Source organism: Podarcis erhardii (assembly GCF_964252035.2).
Source record: "Podarcis erhardii genome assembly, chromosome: 14".
Taxonomy (NCBI): domain Eukaryota; kingdom Metazoa; phylum Chordata; class Lepidosauria; order Squamata; family Lacertidae; genus Podarcis; species Podarcis erhardii.
The window spans coordinates 43,631,347-43,645,690 of record NC_138503.1 but is presented as its reverse complement, the minus strand read 5'-3'; the positions used below and the strand labels follow the sequence as shown (position 1 = coordinate 43,645,690).

Sequence of the window (14,344 nt, the reverse complement as noted above, 5' to 3'; positions counted from 1 at the left end):
CTCCGAAAATTTTTACGCATCACTTGGGAAGACAGGCGAACTAATATCAGTGTACTGGAAGAAGTAAAGATCACCAGTGTTGAAGCAATGATTCTTCAACATCAACTTCGTTGGACTGGTCATGTTGTGCAGATGCCTGATGATCGTCTCCCAAAGCAACTACTCTATTCCGAACTTAAAAATGGAAAGCGTAATGCTGGTGGTCAACAAAAGAGGTTCAAAGACTGTCTCAAGGCAAATCTAAAAAATGTAGTATAAAGACTGACAACTGGGAAACACTGGCCTGCGAGTGCTCCAGTTGGAGAACAGCCTTTACCAAAGGTGTCATGGGCTTTGAAGACACTCAAACTCAGGACGCAAGGGAGAAACGTGCTAAGAGGAAGGCACGCTTGGGAAAGCCACACCTATATCAACTCCCGCCCGGAAACCAGTGTCCCCACTGTGGAAGGACGTGTGGATCCAGAATTGGCCTCCACAGTCACTTACGGACTCATTGTTAAAACCGTGTTTATGGAAGACAATCTTATTCGGCTAGGAGTGATCGCCAAAGTAGAAGAACCAGCCACCATGTTGATGCTCTTATCTCCACAGTCGGAGGCACTAATGCTTCTGAATACCAGTTGCTGGAAGCCGCAGGATTGGGAAGAGTGATCTTGCGCTCAAGTCTTGCTTGAGGGTTTCCCATCATGCATCTGGTTGGTCACCGTGAGAGCAGGATGCTGGATGGGCCATTGGTCTGTATCAGCAGGGCTTTTGTTACACTCTTAGGCAATCTACACTCAAAGCATGCAATGTTGCTCTCTAGCAGCTGATATTCAAGCCATATACATCTTCTGAACTTGGGAATTCCATTTGCTTATCAAATCTGCTGATAGTCTTCTAATTTGTCTAATCCTCTTTTAAACAAACAAATAAACAAGCAAAAAATGCTGAAGAGCGTATGACTGTGACCAACAAGAAATTGATAACAAGAAGAGTTTACAATAAAGTAGACAAAATATCATTACACTTGCAAAATGTACATCCCAGCAAGGCTTACAGCGAGCCCTACAGTACAGTGGTGCCCCGCAAGACGAACGCCTCGCAAGACGGAAAACCCGCTAGACGAAAGGGTTTTCCGTTTTGGAGGCGCTTCGCAAAACGAATTTCCCTATGGGCTTGCTTCGCAAGATGAAAATGTCTTGCGAGTTCCTGTGGGTTTTTTCCCCTTTCCCCCCCTTTTTCTAAGCTGCTAAGCCGCTTATCAGCTGATCCGCTAAGCCAATAAGCCGCTAAAAGCCGCTAAGCCGCTAATAGCGCTAATCCGCTAATCCGTCAATGGGCTTGCTTCGCAAGACGAAAAAACCGCTAGACGAAGAGAATCGCGGAACGGATTCTTTTCGTCTTGCGAGGCACCACTGTACAAAACATGCTTCATTATTATATTATAATTATTGGTGCTATTTTTATTATCGTTGTGCCGAAGAAAGCTCTAAGCAGCTGAAACGTCAGCTGCTTAGAACATTCTTCAGTGCAATAATAATTCTTGTGCAGTACGGTTTGTCACTGTGAAATGTATACTTTGGAAGTGTAATTATATTTTTCAGTTGCTTAGAGCAATTACCCTTCAGTAATTTTTGTGCTTTGTGGTTCACTGTAAGCCTTGCAAATGTATTCATTATTTTGTCTATTTTATTGTGAACTCTTCTCATTATCAGTACATTGTAGTTCATAGTGCTGTGCTCCTCACCGTTTTTTGTGGTTGCTGCCTAGAAGGGTGCCCTTGCATGTGACTTTGTAATGTAATCCCCTCTTAAAGATACTGAAGTCAGAGGTTCCCAGACTGTGGTCTGCAGACCCTTCAGAATTCAAATTGTAATACAATAAAATTCAATGTGCAAAACAAAGACGCAATAAAAATACAATTAAAAATAATAAACACTGGCACAGCACACTATAGTTTCTAGAACTGGCAGGGGGTAAAGAAAAGACGGTCAGCAATTTTGAAGTGGTCTGGGGGAGAAAATGTTTGGGGACCACTGATGTAAGTCAACGGGCATCACAGAAGCTTGTGCAATTTTTTAGCTAGGCAGCTTCTAAAATGAATCACTTTTTTGTTCTTACGGTTTTCTGAAGCAAATTACTTCCATTGCTTTAGGCCATCGAGACTGCCTTGGACTGCTTGAAGAGTGCGAACACAGAGCCATACTACCGGAGGCAGGCCTGGGAGGTGATCAAATGCTTCTTGGTGGCCATGATGAGCCTGGATGATAACAAGCATGCTTTGTATCAGCTTCTTGCCCATCCGAAGTAAGATTATTTTATGATGGCTTGCACAATTAAGGTTGGCAGGCTGCACCTAGTTCTTGGGGGTTGCATTCTGCAGAGGGTCATCTCTTAAGTGAGTGTTACTCGGAGTAGACCCTTTGAAATTAGTGGGCCAACATTAGTCATGCTCATTAATTTCAGTGGGTCTGTTCTGAGTTGGAATAACATTGTGCACAACCAAACAGGTTTGGTGGTTTGGCTGATTTGTTGTGTAACTGCGCAGTGTTGAGAAAGAATGAAAGAAATAGATGGGGAAAGAGATGACAAACCTGGATGCAGAAAGCACACGGGTTGCTGATCCAACACACTGATCAGGGGGCAATACCTTGGTCCTTCTCAGGTTCATGGCTGGGTGTCGTGTCATGCTTGCCAGAGGGTGGTAAATTGATCCCTGGTATTTAGCTTGAATCACTGTTAAAAGGAAAGAATAGACCCCTAATTCCCTGGAACTGATAACACTTGCCCATGGAGGACTTAAATGGCAGCCAGGGACAGTGAACGTCTTGCAGTACATAGGAACCTATGCCTTGTACTGTCTTCACTGACTGACAGCAGAATTCCAGGGATTCAGGAAGTCTTTTCTCCTAGCCCTACCTGGAGATGCCAGGGAATGAACCTGGGGCCATCTGCATGCGAAACAGATGATCTCCAACTGAACTATGTTACTGAACACTTTTCTTGCATTTTAGAACATTCAGAATGCTTCATATGCATTATTAGTTCAGTATTCCTTACAACAGCCTTATGGAAAGCTCAACAGCACTGTCCCGTTATTATTATAAATAAGGGACTGAGGCTGAGATACATTCCTTTGCCCAAGGCCATTTGCTTAGTTTGTGGTGGAGGCAAGATTTGGATGGGGGATTTCCTGGTTCAAAGCTCATTCTGTTAGGCACTGAGCTTGCACTATTAGTAAACAGATTGGTGTTTTTTATTGCAAAACTTGAGTTACTCAGGGAATTACTGTTCCTATTTAAAACCAGTTTCAGGCATTTAGATGATGCAGTAGACACTTTGATAGTAAATCCTCAGGATGAAATTAGCCTATCATGTAAGCTTGGTGCTCCCGTTAACCCTTTTGAGCTCTGGGTAAGTGAACACAAACTCTCTTGGCTGTATCCATACCATTTGGTTGAAAGCCTTGACATGTTTGCCATGGTTTTGAGAATCAGATTCAGATGGCTAGCATCAGCTATGGCCTGATCCTGATCCTAAGCTACACTTCTCCTGATTCCACGATTCTATGAGCTGCATTTCCTCAGTGCGACCTTGTGGCACAGGACACATCGGATGTGGTTTCAGATGAGCTTCTCATCCCTCGATCAGAACAAAATGTTCTCTCTCAGTTAAAGTAAATCTGTAAAATTGTTGATTCGTTTTGCTTTTTGCAGCTTTACTGAGAAGTCGATTCCCAGCGTAATCATTTCCCATCGGTACAAAGCCCAGGACACACCTGCCCGTAAGACGTTTGAGCAGGCGTTGACAGGGGCGTTCATGTCGGCGGTGATCAAAGACTTGCGTCCCAGCGCTCTTCCCTTTGTAGCCAGCTTAATTCGGCATTACACCATGGTGGCAGTTGCCCAGCAGTGCGGTAAGTAAATGTTGGGCCAGCCATCACCAACTTGGTGCCCTCCAGATGTTGGTGGACTATAGTTCCCATCAGCCCTAGCCAGAACAACTTCTGGAGGGCAGCAGGTTGGTGACTCTTTAACAAGAAGCCAGGAGTAAAAGCACCTCAGTTTTGTTTTCAGGCGAAGATATTCTTTTTCAGGTCATTGTGCACGTTGTTGATACCTGATTTTAATTAGTTTCTGTGAATGGTGCCATTCACACTTTTGTATGCTGCCTGAAATTGTCATGATAAATGGCAGTTAAGAGGAATACAGTGGTACCTCCGGTTACAAACAGGATCCGTTCTGGAGGCCCGGCCGTTTCCCGAAAACTTCGTAACCAGAGGTGCCCTTCTGCGCACGCACGGGGTGCAATTGAGCGCTTCTCCGCATTTGCGGAGCACATTTGAGCGCGTCTGTGCATGTGTGCGGCACACAGAGCGCTTCTGCACATGGGCGCGTGGCGAAAACCGGAAGTATACACTTCTGGGTTTGCCGTGGCCGTAACCCAAAGATTCTGTAACCTGGAGGTTACACAACACAAAGTATCACTGTACATAATTTTTTGGGTGAGTGGGGAGGTCTATGACCGTAACAGTTTATGATATTTAGGTATGGTGTGGAGGAAGGAGATGGAGCGGACTCCTTCCCTGCATCTTTGCCATCAAAGAACTTGGGCTCACCCAATGAAACTGACTGCAGATTTGGCATGGGCAAGAAAAAGGGCTTCTTTGCATCATGTGGGATTGATTTGTGGAATCCACTGCCACAAGATATGGCAGAGGCCAATGGCATCAATGGCTTTAAAAGGTATTTACCCAGCCTGGCAACAACTCTTGGCCACAATGGCTAAGTTGGGCTTCCATGGTCATATGCAGTATACCTCTGGGCAGCAGTCGCCAATGCCTTCACTCATTCCTTGTGGGCTTCCTGGAAGCATTTGGTTATACCCGTGGTCTGGGGAGATCAGAATACTGAACCAGGTGGACCTTTCTTCTGACCCAGCAGGGCTGCTCTTTCCTTCTCATCTAATTGAAGCCTCCTTGTTTTCTGCTTCCTCCTCTTCCCCGCCTTACTATAAATCCCAGGTCCATTCTTGCTTCAGTGTTACCAGGTTGGAAGCCAGCCCAGCACGGCCATGTTCCACAGTGAAGAAAATGGATCCAAAGGCATGGATCCCTTGGTGCTTATCGATGCCATCGCCATCTGCATGGCGTACGAGGAGAAAGAGCTCTGCAAAATTGGAGAGGTGGCACTAGCCGTGATATTTGATGTTGCCAGCATCATCCTGGGATCGAAGGAAAGGGTAACGAAGCTCACTTCCAACTTTGCAGATGCAATCTTGCTTTGAACAACCCAGCCCGTTGCTGACTGATGCACATTTGCTTGGTTCTTTCCTTAACCCTCTAGGCTTGCCAGCTTCCCTTGTTCTCCTACATCGTGGAGCGGCTGTGCGCTTGTTGCTATGAACAAGCCTGGTACGCGAAGCTCGGGGGAGTGGTGTCCATCAAATTTCTCATGGAGCGGCTGCCTCTCATTTGGGTTCTCCAGAATCAACAGACTTTCCTCAAGGCGCTGCTGTTCGTCATGATGGACCTAACAGGAGAGGTATTTAAGACTCATATCAATTATAGGAAGCTGCTTGGACCAATGGTTGGTCCATCTAGTCCACTATTGCCTGCATTGACTGGTAGTAGCTCTCCATAGTATCTTTTCCTGGTGTACTTCCCGGTGGTGCTGGGGGTTGAGCCCTGGACCTTCAGCATGTAGAGCTCTATGACTGAGTTTTGGTCCCTGTCCAGACAGCTTATCGCCTGCTTTTTTTCACCATTGCATTGAGCTTCTGTAATGATACTTCTCACTGAAAACTGGTGGAGAACTTGGAGGTTCTTACACAGATGCTTAATAGTTGTATGATTTTTACCATGAAGGACATGGTAGATTCATCTGGCTCATTCTCAGTAGGCATTCACCGTGAGTGAAGTCAGCATCATTCCCGTTTCACAGATGTGTTGTTGGGCCTGAGATTGCTTGACCAGCACTATGCAGGGATGTGATAGTGGCCCCCGTTTAACCACAGTTAAGATATCAGACACGGGCACTTTCTTCTGTCTTGGGCTCACATTTCTGTCTCTTACCTTCACCACTGTTAAGGGGTATATTGCATTATTGTTAACCATGATTAAAGGCTAAAAAGGAGTTGAAGTCAGCCTTAACCTGTGCCTTCAAAATCTGGTTAAATGGAAAGGTTGGTCAGCCTTTGTGTCCCTCATCAGGGTTCAAAGAAGGCCAGAGGGAATGGTACTCCTGCGAGGAAAGAGATTTTACGAATCCAGATTAAAACGAGCATCGAATCCGCTGCATGCGGACCTGCCTTTTTCCCTTTCAACTTTGTATGTGTAATTACTATTTTTGGTTGCATGGAAAACTAGGGAAGCGTTCAGTTGCTAAATAGCAGTGTTTCAGTGTGACTAAACGTGGGGAAGAAAAACAGCATGGAATTGGATAAGCAAGACTTTTAAAGATAACTGAACTTCACTGAGTGAGGTTTTGTCATGTGCTGTTCACTTCCACTTTACTGATGAGGTGTGCTTTGACATCTCACCTTGGAAACATTAAACCACTGATTCATTCTGGCTATGGAAATGTATCTGTGTATCCAGCACAAGCTGCTATCCTTGGCCCTCTGTCCAGCGCCAGTCTGACTCCCTTGCCTGGTGCTACTGCTGCCTGCCTGCCTGGCATGGCTGCTTCCTGCTTCTTTTGTCACTGCCTCCTCCTTCCTGTGTGTTTATCCAGCAGCAGTGGGCAGTGGTGCTTCTTAGTGGAGCCAGATTGGCGCTTGGCTCCATTCTGCAGGAGTGGCTGCCATGTTAAGATTTCCCAAGACGTAGTGCAGATGTTGGGTGAATTCAACATGGTAACTGTGACATAGAGCTGAGTACCAGCTTGGCTCCCGTAACAATAGCATCATGGGCACAATCTCCCATCATGATACGATGCCTGCAACAAATAGCAGATGCTGGGCAAACACAACTGCAGGCAGGAGGGGAACTGGAATTAATTGACTGGTGGCGGCAGCAAACAGCTGTGCTGCACCGTGGCTCTGATAGTGTCAGGGATAGTGGTCCTGATGGCGATGGGCCCTTTGATAAAGTGGGTGACCACACTGGCCCTCTGTAAAGTTTCCAATTCACGTTCAAGCAGGAATGTTCTTGCAAGCTGGTCACTTCACTGTTGAATTTGGTACTCCAGCACTGCTCATTAGTTTGCGTTGGCAATACACTGACACTTCTGCAACCTGTATAGGTTTCGAACGGAGCAGTTGCTATGGCCAAAACCACCCTGGAACAGCTCCTGATCAGGTGCGCGACTCCTCTGAAAGATGAAGAGAAAACAGAAGACATCCTCTCGGCCCAGGAAAAGTCTTTCCATCACGTGACCCATGACCTGGTGCGAGAGGTGACCTCTCCAAACTCCACTGTAAGGAAGCAAGCGATGCACTCCTTGCAGGTGCTTGCCCAAGTCACGGGGAAAAGCGTCACTGTGATCATGGAGCCGCATAAAGAGGTGAGGCAGCCTGTTAACGTTTAATTGTCTGTCACCTGATTGACACATGCAGCAGGCTGAGATAGCAGTGTGAACTGTACCACTGCAATCTGCTGGTGAGGAGTCACATTTCACAACGCTTCTTTATTGGAAAAAAAAGCTCTCTGGAAATAGAAAACTAGCACGTTTATAATTTGTAAATAGTAAATCATCACTACCAGAATGGGGGCGGGGATTGGCTTGGCTAGAATCTGTCTCTTGGATGTTCTTGGTGTTTTGCTTTCAGGGACTTTTCACAAGAGAGAGCATTCAAACATGAAATCCCCATGTTGCAGCTTTAAGGGTTGCAGTCTACTCTGCCAGTTCGGAATGCTGCTGCCTCATTCTGCTGTATTTTATTAAATATATTTATTTTTTAACATTTACATACCACCTTTTCCTCCAAAGAACTCATTTTATCCTTTTAACAATCCTGGGAGGATTGTTGGGCTGAGAGGCTGTAATCGTTTCACATCACAGGTTGTACATAGGCAATGTTAAAACCCTTTCATTACTGATCCTGTATTAATCTGTGTGATAACTCCCTGGAAAAGGTGATACGAGAACTCCAGCTGGGGAAGCATACCTCCTGAGTTCCCCAGCAAGCCCTTGGCTGAGTCATGTTTTGCATTCAGGTCTCCCGAGTCCCATCTCCTTGGCCATGCTTGCCCATAAACTAAATATTATCCATTGGGTGCTTATCCGAGCCTTCCTTGAATGAGCATTTGGCAGCACACATCATTTTTCCTTCCATATTTTATCCTCGCAACAACCTTGTGTGATAAGTAGGTTGAGAGATACTGATTAGCTCGATATTTCCAGTTGAGCTCGATGTTTTAAATGGTTTTTAGATGTTTGTATTAGGTTTTATTTTTACTTGTATTCTTTATATTCACTGATGTGTTTGCTGTCCTAGGTGCCCTTGGAAGGAAGAGGGATATAAATGTCCTAAGTCTCTGTAGGGGTTTGAATGGCTCATCCACGGGCACCTCTGGATGTTGTTGGTCTCAAACTCCTATCCGTCCCAGCCAGCATTGTTGGGGATGATGGAAGTTGTTAGTCAAACAGCATCTGGAGGTGTACAGGTTCTCTACCCCTGCTCTAAGCACTCTGGCTAATTTTATTTTCTTGAGATTTACATGGAATTTCTCTTTGCACTGCACATTCTGGGAATCCTCCCATGCGATTACTTTTCAGGCCTTGTTTTTCTTTGGGCCAGTGTTCCATTCTGCATATCCACTTTGCTATATCCACTTTTGTGCTGTGTCTGATGATCTTGTGATAACAGGGATTTTGAAAGATTAAAATACTATGATTAGTGCACAAAGGATTAGTCATAATTTTGACCTTGTATGTCATGGAAGCAGCACAGAGGGTTATCTAATGATAGCAACCAGTGAGGGACTTTGGGGGTTTAATTGTGGATGGTTGTATTGAGGGAGTGATGTTTACTGTGTGTCCTGAATTTGGGTTTGATAATCCTGCATATAAGAAGAGTCTGCGATGATTGAGGGAAAGAGAAAGGTGGCGTTTAGACTACACAAACCAAGACCCCTTTTCTGATGCTCTCTGCTATTTTCTAGGTCCTCCAAGACATGGTTCCTCCGAAAAAGCACTTACTTAGGCATCAACCTGCAAATGCCCAGATTGGTTTGATGGAGGGGAACACATTCTGCACCACACTTCAACCCAGACTTTTCACCATGGATCTAAATGTTGTAGAACACAAAGTGTTTTATACAGAGGTACTTCCCTTTGGTCTTTATGTTCACAAATTTTAAAACTAGTCTCCATGGGTTTATCCACGATGCAGTTTTGGGCTACCACCCTATGTACATACACTTGAGAGTAGCAGGATTATTTTTTTGGGGGGGGGGGAACCATAGTTCTTAAACAGTGCAAAACTGATACAAGTGAGAAGTGTAAGTATGCTTAGTAAATCTGTCATTCACCAGCTGTAATTAATTAATGTTACTATATTTAGACATTCATAATGTGCCCTTGCCAGAATGCCTTGGCTTTTCTTCCTGATGCTGCTATACTTGTTTATTTTGCGAAGTTTAAGTTGGGTTTTTTAAAAAAAATCCTTTACAATAACCTCTTGTAAGGTGAAATGCATTTTTTAATGGGCAGACATTGTATATACCACATAGTTTTAAAAGAATTACGATGAGCAGCTCTGATCTGCTTTTTATATGGATCAGATGCAGATAATTGAAATACCTTCACTGTGTTCTTTTTGACACCTGCTGAAGACATTCCTATTTAGACAAGGGGTACCCAGATGTTTAGAAAGGTGTTTTTTTAAGGAGTTTTGATTTGTTTTACTCTATTTTATTGCGGTTTGACCCTCCCGTGTGTTTTAAATTATAGTTGTAGATGTTTTAGTGGTAATTTTGTTTTATATTTTCTCTAAACTGCTTTGACGTTTTGCTGCAATCAAGCAGTATATAAATTTTATAAAATAATAAATATAAAAAATTGGGACTATCAGACTGATCGATTGTTTGTAATAATGGTTCAAAATGGACAAAAAGGTAATGTGATACAATATTTAAGTAAACAATTTGGAGCAGTTATGTAATTACAAGGCAGGGTGCATCAGTCTAGTCAATTAAAACAGTGAACAATGATGGGAAAAACCTTCCAAAATGCAACACCTTATTTTTTTTGTTAATGAAATGTGAATGGTTGTGTTTGGCTTCAAAGTGCCTTGTTAAAATGACAGGTAAACAATTTAAAGTGTGTTTAGAGCCCCGCTCCCTGGCTCAAAACAAGGAGTCAACTCTTTTCCATCTCCACTTCCAGCTGTTGAATTTATGTGAGGCTGAAGACTGTGCTTTGATGAAATTGCCCTGCTACAAGAGTCTTCCGTCATTGGTACCTCTTCGGATTGCAGCACTGAGTAAGTTTACTAAGACTTTGAATACGGGTGCTATATGCTGCATTGTATAGAAAACACTGGGGATGATGCTGTAGTGGGAAAAGAATGGGACCCTGTAGATAGTAGTAGGCTGAGCACCAACTTAACTATATAAACATACGTGGCTCCCTTAAACCGCGTCACACTGTTGGTTCACCTAGCTCAGAATTGTCTCCTCTGACTTTGTTTCTCGCTGATACACTTTTAAAAACTGGTGCCATGGAGCAAATCCAGGAACTTGTTCAGGAGTGGGGAGCCTTTGGCTTTCCAGTTGTTGCTGAACCACAATTCCCATCATCCTGGGTCATTGGCCATGCTTGCTAAGGCTGTTGGGACCTGTAGCTCGCTTTTGGAGAGTATTGGGAAACCTCAGTTGGTCCAGAATGCGGCATCAAGGATGTTGGTGGCTGCTCATTCAAGAACACTATATTATACTTTTCCTGAAACAACAGCACTGGTTGGCAGTTTGTTTTTGGGCGCCTTTAAAAGTGCTGGTGATGGGCTTTTATGTCCTGGATAACTTGGGTCTAGGATATCTTGGGGATTGCCTCATCTTCCATCAAGCTGCTCACTGCTCAAAGTCTAGTAGAGAGACCCTTCTGTGCCATGACTATAGTGGAAGTGCAGTTGGGTGAGGCCTTTTCGGTGGCTGCACCCAATTGTGGAATACCTTTCCTGGTGATATTCATTGCATCTCCCTTGCCTTCTGCTGCTATTTGCTGAAGACTTCACTGTGCTAGCAAGCTTTTGTGTTGCAGGGCAGGTATTTTTTTTTGGGGGGGGGGTGTATCGAAGTTTGGCTAAGTAAATTAGCATGCAATACTAATTCCAGTTCATTGGCAGAGCCAGGGGCCATGTTCACCTGCCAGGAACGGGTCACAGCCTGTTTCTCTTCACCGCTTGTCATTCACGTTCTCTTCTCTTCTGGAACATTTTCCCTCTCTTCACACATGGTGAATGGTCCAGAATTCTAAATGTGCTTTGGAAATTGGCTACTTGTAAAACTACAAATGATTGCCACCACCCCCTCTTCTGAACCCGTTGCTGTTGGCAAAGCATGTTAAGCCGTCTGTAATTTGGGAAGAAATCAAAGAAGTGTTATAGAAATAAAAACAAAAGAGTTGTTTCTTAACCTTTTGAATTTCCAGTTAATAAGGAAGCTCAATTTCCTTTGATTTTTGCAGATGCCTTAGCTGCCTGCAATTATTTGCCGCAGTCGAGAGAGAAAATCATTGCTGCGCTTTTCAAGGCACTTAACTCAACAAACAATGAACTCCAGGAGGCAGGAGAGGCTTGCATGAGAAAGGTTTGTGGCACTGAAACAAAGCTGCTTTGTACTGACATTTTTTCTCTGCTCAAGAGCTGAGTAACAAGGAAGCTGTTTTGCCATTGGGATTAATGGTTGCTCTGTTTATATCTCTGTTTGCATGATGCCAGTGTAATTGGGGCGCCATGAAGTAGGTTATTTTTTAAATGGTTTGATCTTGGGCATAGAAGTTCTTTGCTGCCTCTCAAATGTGTACAACCACTTTTCAAAGAAAGAACAGCGTTGTTCTGGGGCACTTTATTGATGTCTTGCTGTTAGGGCCCCATAATCTTGGGAGTGGGCTGTTGATGTCATAGCTATAATGCAACTGAGTGTTTTTAATTATGGTACCTAAATAGCTAATGTAACTATTGATTGCTGCTTAAAACCTGCACCGTACTCGTATTGAACGGCAGGGCTGAAAATACATTAAAACAGTAAGCAGGTGCTGGGTCCCCGCAGACTTTTATAGACAAAATATTGAAGCGGAAGTCTTTTCAAAAGATTTGGAAAATTGAGTTAACTGTCCTACATCTTGATGGCAGGGTTTACGTGGCCCAAGAGGCCACTGTAACTAGTCTTGCCATTAACCAGATCCATTGTGACACCCACCACCAAGGGGTGATAACGACCCATGCAAGATGGAGTCCAGTATGTCTAGGCTTCTGGAATAAACTGTAAATGCAGGCCAGGCAAGGGCCTTGGGCAAAGACTAAGGTGCTGGGTTGGGACCATAATGAGCAGTCCTGCAGTTGTGGCACATTGTTTCAGCAGAACTCTATAGTCTGGGCATCTGACCTGGTGCCTTTTTCTGCAGCTGTTGGCTTCTTCTAGGCAGTGAGGTTTCAGGATTTGAGGATTCTTTTGAATAGCTCTTTCCTGATCCTCCAAAAAGTTTGGCCCACTCACCAGAGTCCAGATGGCACAGTTAACTTTCTGGGAAGGACTAGGGATTCCTGGGCTGGGACCACGGCAGACATGTAAATGGAGCAGGCTAGTTTGTTTTTGCGTATGTCCTATGTGGTTTTGTTTGTATTCTGCCTTCCTATTAAACTCAGGGTGGCACACACAAGATTTCCAGGGGGGCTTCTATCCAAGGACTGTCCTCACCCAGACTTGCTTAGCTCCAACAAGCTCTGACACAAGTGCATAGCTCTGTGATATCAGAAGTTTGTCCTGTTGGAAATATGGGTCTCTAAAGTTGCTTATTGCTTTATTGAAGGAATCTTCCTTCCACATGGAGAATGTAATTGCCAGTGTGAAACTTTTTCATCTGTGACCCAATCCAAATATATCACAAGCCATGGTTTGCTTTTCTTAACCACAGTTAAGTTTTGTTTTTGTTTTTTTAAACCCAAACCATGTTTAAAGACTTGAGGCTAACGGTTTGATTCCCCAGCCATTGCAGTCTTTCTGCTTGCAAGTGGTTTCTCTGGTTATCTGCTGTTACATGCATTCTGGAATCAGCCTTTGTTTAACAATTTCAGTCATGGGGTTTCACTCTGTTTGGGATCTTTACTAACATTAAGGCAAGAAACCATAGTTATGTCTGCACTGGGCCTGTGTACTTTATTTCTCAAAAGTCACAATTATTTCAGTAGGGGTTTTTTTCCCTTTCCACTCTAAGGATGCTTTAAACTTGCAGTCAAAAATACCAGCTCACGTAAATGCTTGCATGGAAATACTTTTATGATGTTGCTTCTGTTACTTCCCGTCAGTTTTTGGAAGGTGCTACAATTGAAGTTGACCAGATTCACACGCACATGAGGCCTCTGCTTATGATGTTGGGTGATTACCGAAGTTTGACGCTAAATGTGGTGAACCGCCTAACTTCAGTGACTCGACTGTTCCCTAACTCCTTTAATGACAAATTCTGCGATCAAATGATGGTAAGAACATGGAACCGCTTGAATGATTTTAAAGCAAATGTAACTCTGAAATCGAAAGTTTCAAAGAGGAGGCTTAAAAGCTATTTAATAGATTTGTACAAAGAATCTTCTTCTCTCTTTAACTGTGGATTAATTGGGTGTCAGATGTGGGGTAGGAGGAGGAATCTGGAGTAGGTGAATCTTCAGTTGGAAGCTGAATGTGAACTAGTTGGCTTTAAAAAAGTGCTGCTAAATTGAAATGAAAGCATGCCCCCCCCTTTAAAAACAACAAACCACAAAATGTCAGGCTACTTTGGCAAACATTCATAGACTTGGCAACTTTATTTCTAATGCTATAATCCAGTATGTGTGAACAAGAACGTGTCTTTAACCATTAGAATCTGCTCCACCTTGTTATTTATGTTTGATGCTGTTGTCCAGTTGTGCCAAATAAAATAACACCCAAGGGTTTAACAGCCACTAGCAACCCAAAAACTGGAACTGGGAACTTGCAGCTAGGCTCTTAAAGAGAATCAACAAGCCAGTCTCTCTGACCTCACCCCCACCTCCAAATTTGGTCTGTTATGTGTAGGATGTTACCGCTGCCACCTCTTGCTCAATTTTTGCAGCTCAAATGAGCTCTTCCAGCAGAGCTTGAATACTGGAATGTCAAGGGTAGCTGGAGGTGGATTAGTAGCAGAGGTAAAATCCTGGCCAGGGACTCTTCCAGTTGAGGTTCTAG

The 14,344-nt window shown here is 43.8% G+C and overlaps 1 protein-coding gene across 4 annotated transcripts in view; it reads left to right on the top strand.

Annotated features, from left to right (window-relative positions):
* Nucleotides 1-14,344, top strand: part of TRRAP (transformation/transcription domain associated protein) — a 163,805-nt gene that overhangs the window by 31,027 nt on the left and 118,434 nt on the right. For all 4 annotated transcript variants that reach the window (XM_081839445.1, XM_081839444.1, XM_081839442.1 and 1 more), the window contains exons 22-30: nt 2,138-2,289; nt 3,699-3,898; nt 5,006-5,223; nt 5,328-5,525; nt 7,227-7,487; nt 9,089-9,250; nt 10,314-10,410; nt 11,613-11,734; nt 13,453-13,623. In XM_081839445.1, the coding sequence (XP_081695571.1) occupies nt 2,138-2,289; nt 3,699-3,898; nt 5,006-5,223; nt 5,328-5,525; nt 7,227-7,487; nt 9,089-9,250; nt 10,314-10,410; nt 11,613-11,734; nt 13,453-13,623 (1,581 nt within the window). The remainder of the gene's footprint in view (nt 1-2,137; nt 2,290-3,698; nt 3,899-5,005; nt 5,224-5,327; nt 5,526-7,226; nt 7,488-9,088; nt 9,251-10,313; nt 10,411-11,612; nt 11,735-13,452; nt 13,624-14,344) is intronic.